We start from the raw sequence: 1903 nt of genomic DNA on the forward strand, positions 1-1903 counted from the left end.
AGCGGTTTGACGGGTCCAATTCAGCCTCTGAGAGGACTTCATGGTCCTGAATGAAACATTGATAGAAGTTCTCCCTCGACAACACAAATCTAGTGTTCAACTTCACTGCTTTGGCACAACATAGCGCCTTGTCCAAACGTTTTGTATACTACACTCCTCAAGAGGAAAATCACCGTCAGTCATCGGAAGGAGTGGCGCGGTTCGCAATCTGAAGATATGGTCGAACGCCCCCCCCCCCCCAACACCCCAGCATGACTCTCCTGACGATGGAACAACCATGATAGGATAATACCAGAGGGCATATTATCCTCCACAAGGCCCCTAAATGCATGTCACGTGAAGTCGTGCCTCTTTCAGAGACCCAACTGACGCCGGTTGCTCGCTGCATCATGTTTAAAGCACCATCAAAATTCAAGGTATTTTACCAAGACTTTAGTGGTGCTCTGACAGATGGCGAGGAGAAAATGGTTGGTACGTCAGCCCGCTGAAGGAGTTGCGTTGTTCTAGACGGAGCTATTGAAAATGAGGTCTACTTAAGTGTGAAGTCTAAGCTAACGTTTACAAACCTGAAAACGCTCCAGAGCTAGCCATCTCTTCACCTTTCACTAAGGAAAAGACTACAACACTACCGTAAGAGCGGTGTTGTTCTGTGGGTGTGAAATGTGCTCTCAGTAGCTCCAATCTTCAGAAGTGGTTAGTAACCCAGATCATGATGCAATTTCAGTTCACATTTACAGTGGTTAGGCCATACACTGATGTACATCGAATACCACGGCGTGCCTTATTCTCGTCCACCGGCGGCAGCTGGAAAAAAGGGATGATCAGTCAGACAATAGGAAAATGGAGACAAAGAACTCAACAGTAGGATTGGTCAAAGATAGCTCGAGGAACTCAGTGGTCATCACCATGTACTTCTATTTCGATTACCAGGATTCGAATCTCTGCACGAGTGCGTTTAAAATGATAATCGGCCACTGTCTTGAAAATTGAATGCGCATTATTTCAGCAAGAGGTTAGGAGATACAACCACTTTTATCACGTCTCCATAATGAGTATTGGAAAGGGTCGAGTGCCATGGGGCAGATGCATGGAAGGATATTCACACATCATTCGGCAATCCATTTCCGAAACGAAACGAAAATCCAAAAGAAAGTGCAGCAAGGCTGTCGGCGAAAGATCTCTGGCCAACGCATTTCCAATGGCCTATTGTATCATGAATTGTTCGGTACACTGTCCAGACCACTAGTTGCAGGGTTGGCAGGACCGACGGATGATGAGCGGAATACATAGTGATGTGGTACAAATGCCCACAAGGTACACTCGTTCCTTTCAAATGCAAAATAAGCGACGTTTGAGAAAGCATTAGTGATCATTATCTAAAGCAGAACAATGCAAGACCATGTCATTGCAGTGCAAACTGAAAGAACAACCATTGCGAAGGGCAGTTAAGCCACACTATTACGGCCGTACACAAAACAACACATTTAAATATACAGCAGCGTAACCTGTGCGAGGCAAACTCACTTGATCCTTACAGTCTTTGTCCACACCAGAGGCTATCAACTTTTCCACTAGATCCAAATGTCCACCGCAAGCGGCCCAGTGGAGTGCGTTCCGACCAGTCTACTACCGGTTAGTTAACGCTTAGAAAAATTGAACGGTACTTGATCCGTGACATGAATATTTTGTGAGTCCGCTTGGATAAATCGATATAGTTCGTTGATGCGACCTTCATAAGCCAGCTGCCACAACGCAACATCGGGCATGGTGAGGATCAGTTAGAAGAGGCAGAATTTTCAAGTGAAGGAGTGGTTCTGAAAGGTAGAGTTCGCAGTCAGTTTTCAAACAGAACTATTGGACGGAATACGTAGAATTCACTTATTCGGGCTATATATATATATAT

The 1903-nt window shown here is 45.2% G+C and overlaps 1 protein-coding gene across 1 annotated transcript in view; it reads right to left on the minus strand.

The window, feature by feature from the left end:
* Positions 1-1903, minus strand: part of T265_07694 (hypothetical protein) — a gene marked incomplete at both ends in the record, with an annotated part of 16850 nt that overhangs the window by 12725 nt on the left and 2222 nt on the right. The window contains one exon of the mRNA XM_009173282.1: positions 1525-1623. Within this exon, the coding sequence (XP_009171546.1) occupies positions 1525-1623 (99 nt within the window). The remainder of the gene's footprint in view (positions 1-1524; positions 1624-1903) is intronic.

Source organism: Opisthorchis viverrini (genome assembly GCF_000715545.1).
Source record: "Opisthorchis viverrini unplaced genomic scaffold opera_v5_182, whole genome shotgun sequence".
In the NCBI taxonomy this organism is placed as follows: Eukaryota; Metazoa; Platyhelminthes; class Trematoda; order Opisthorchiida; family Opisthorchiidae; genus Opisthorchis; species Opisthorchis viverrini.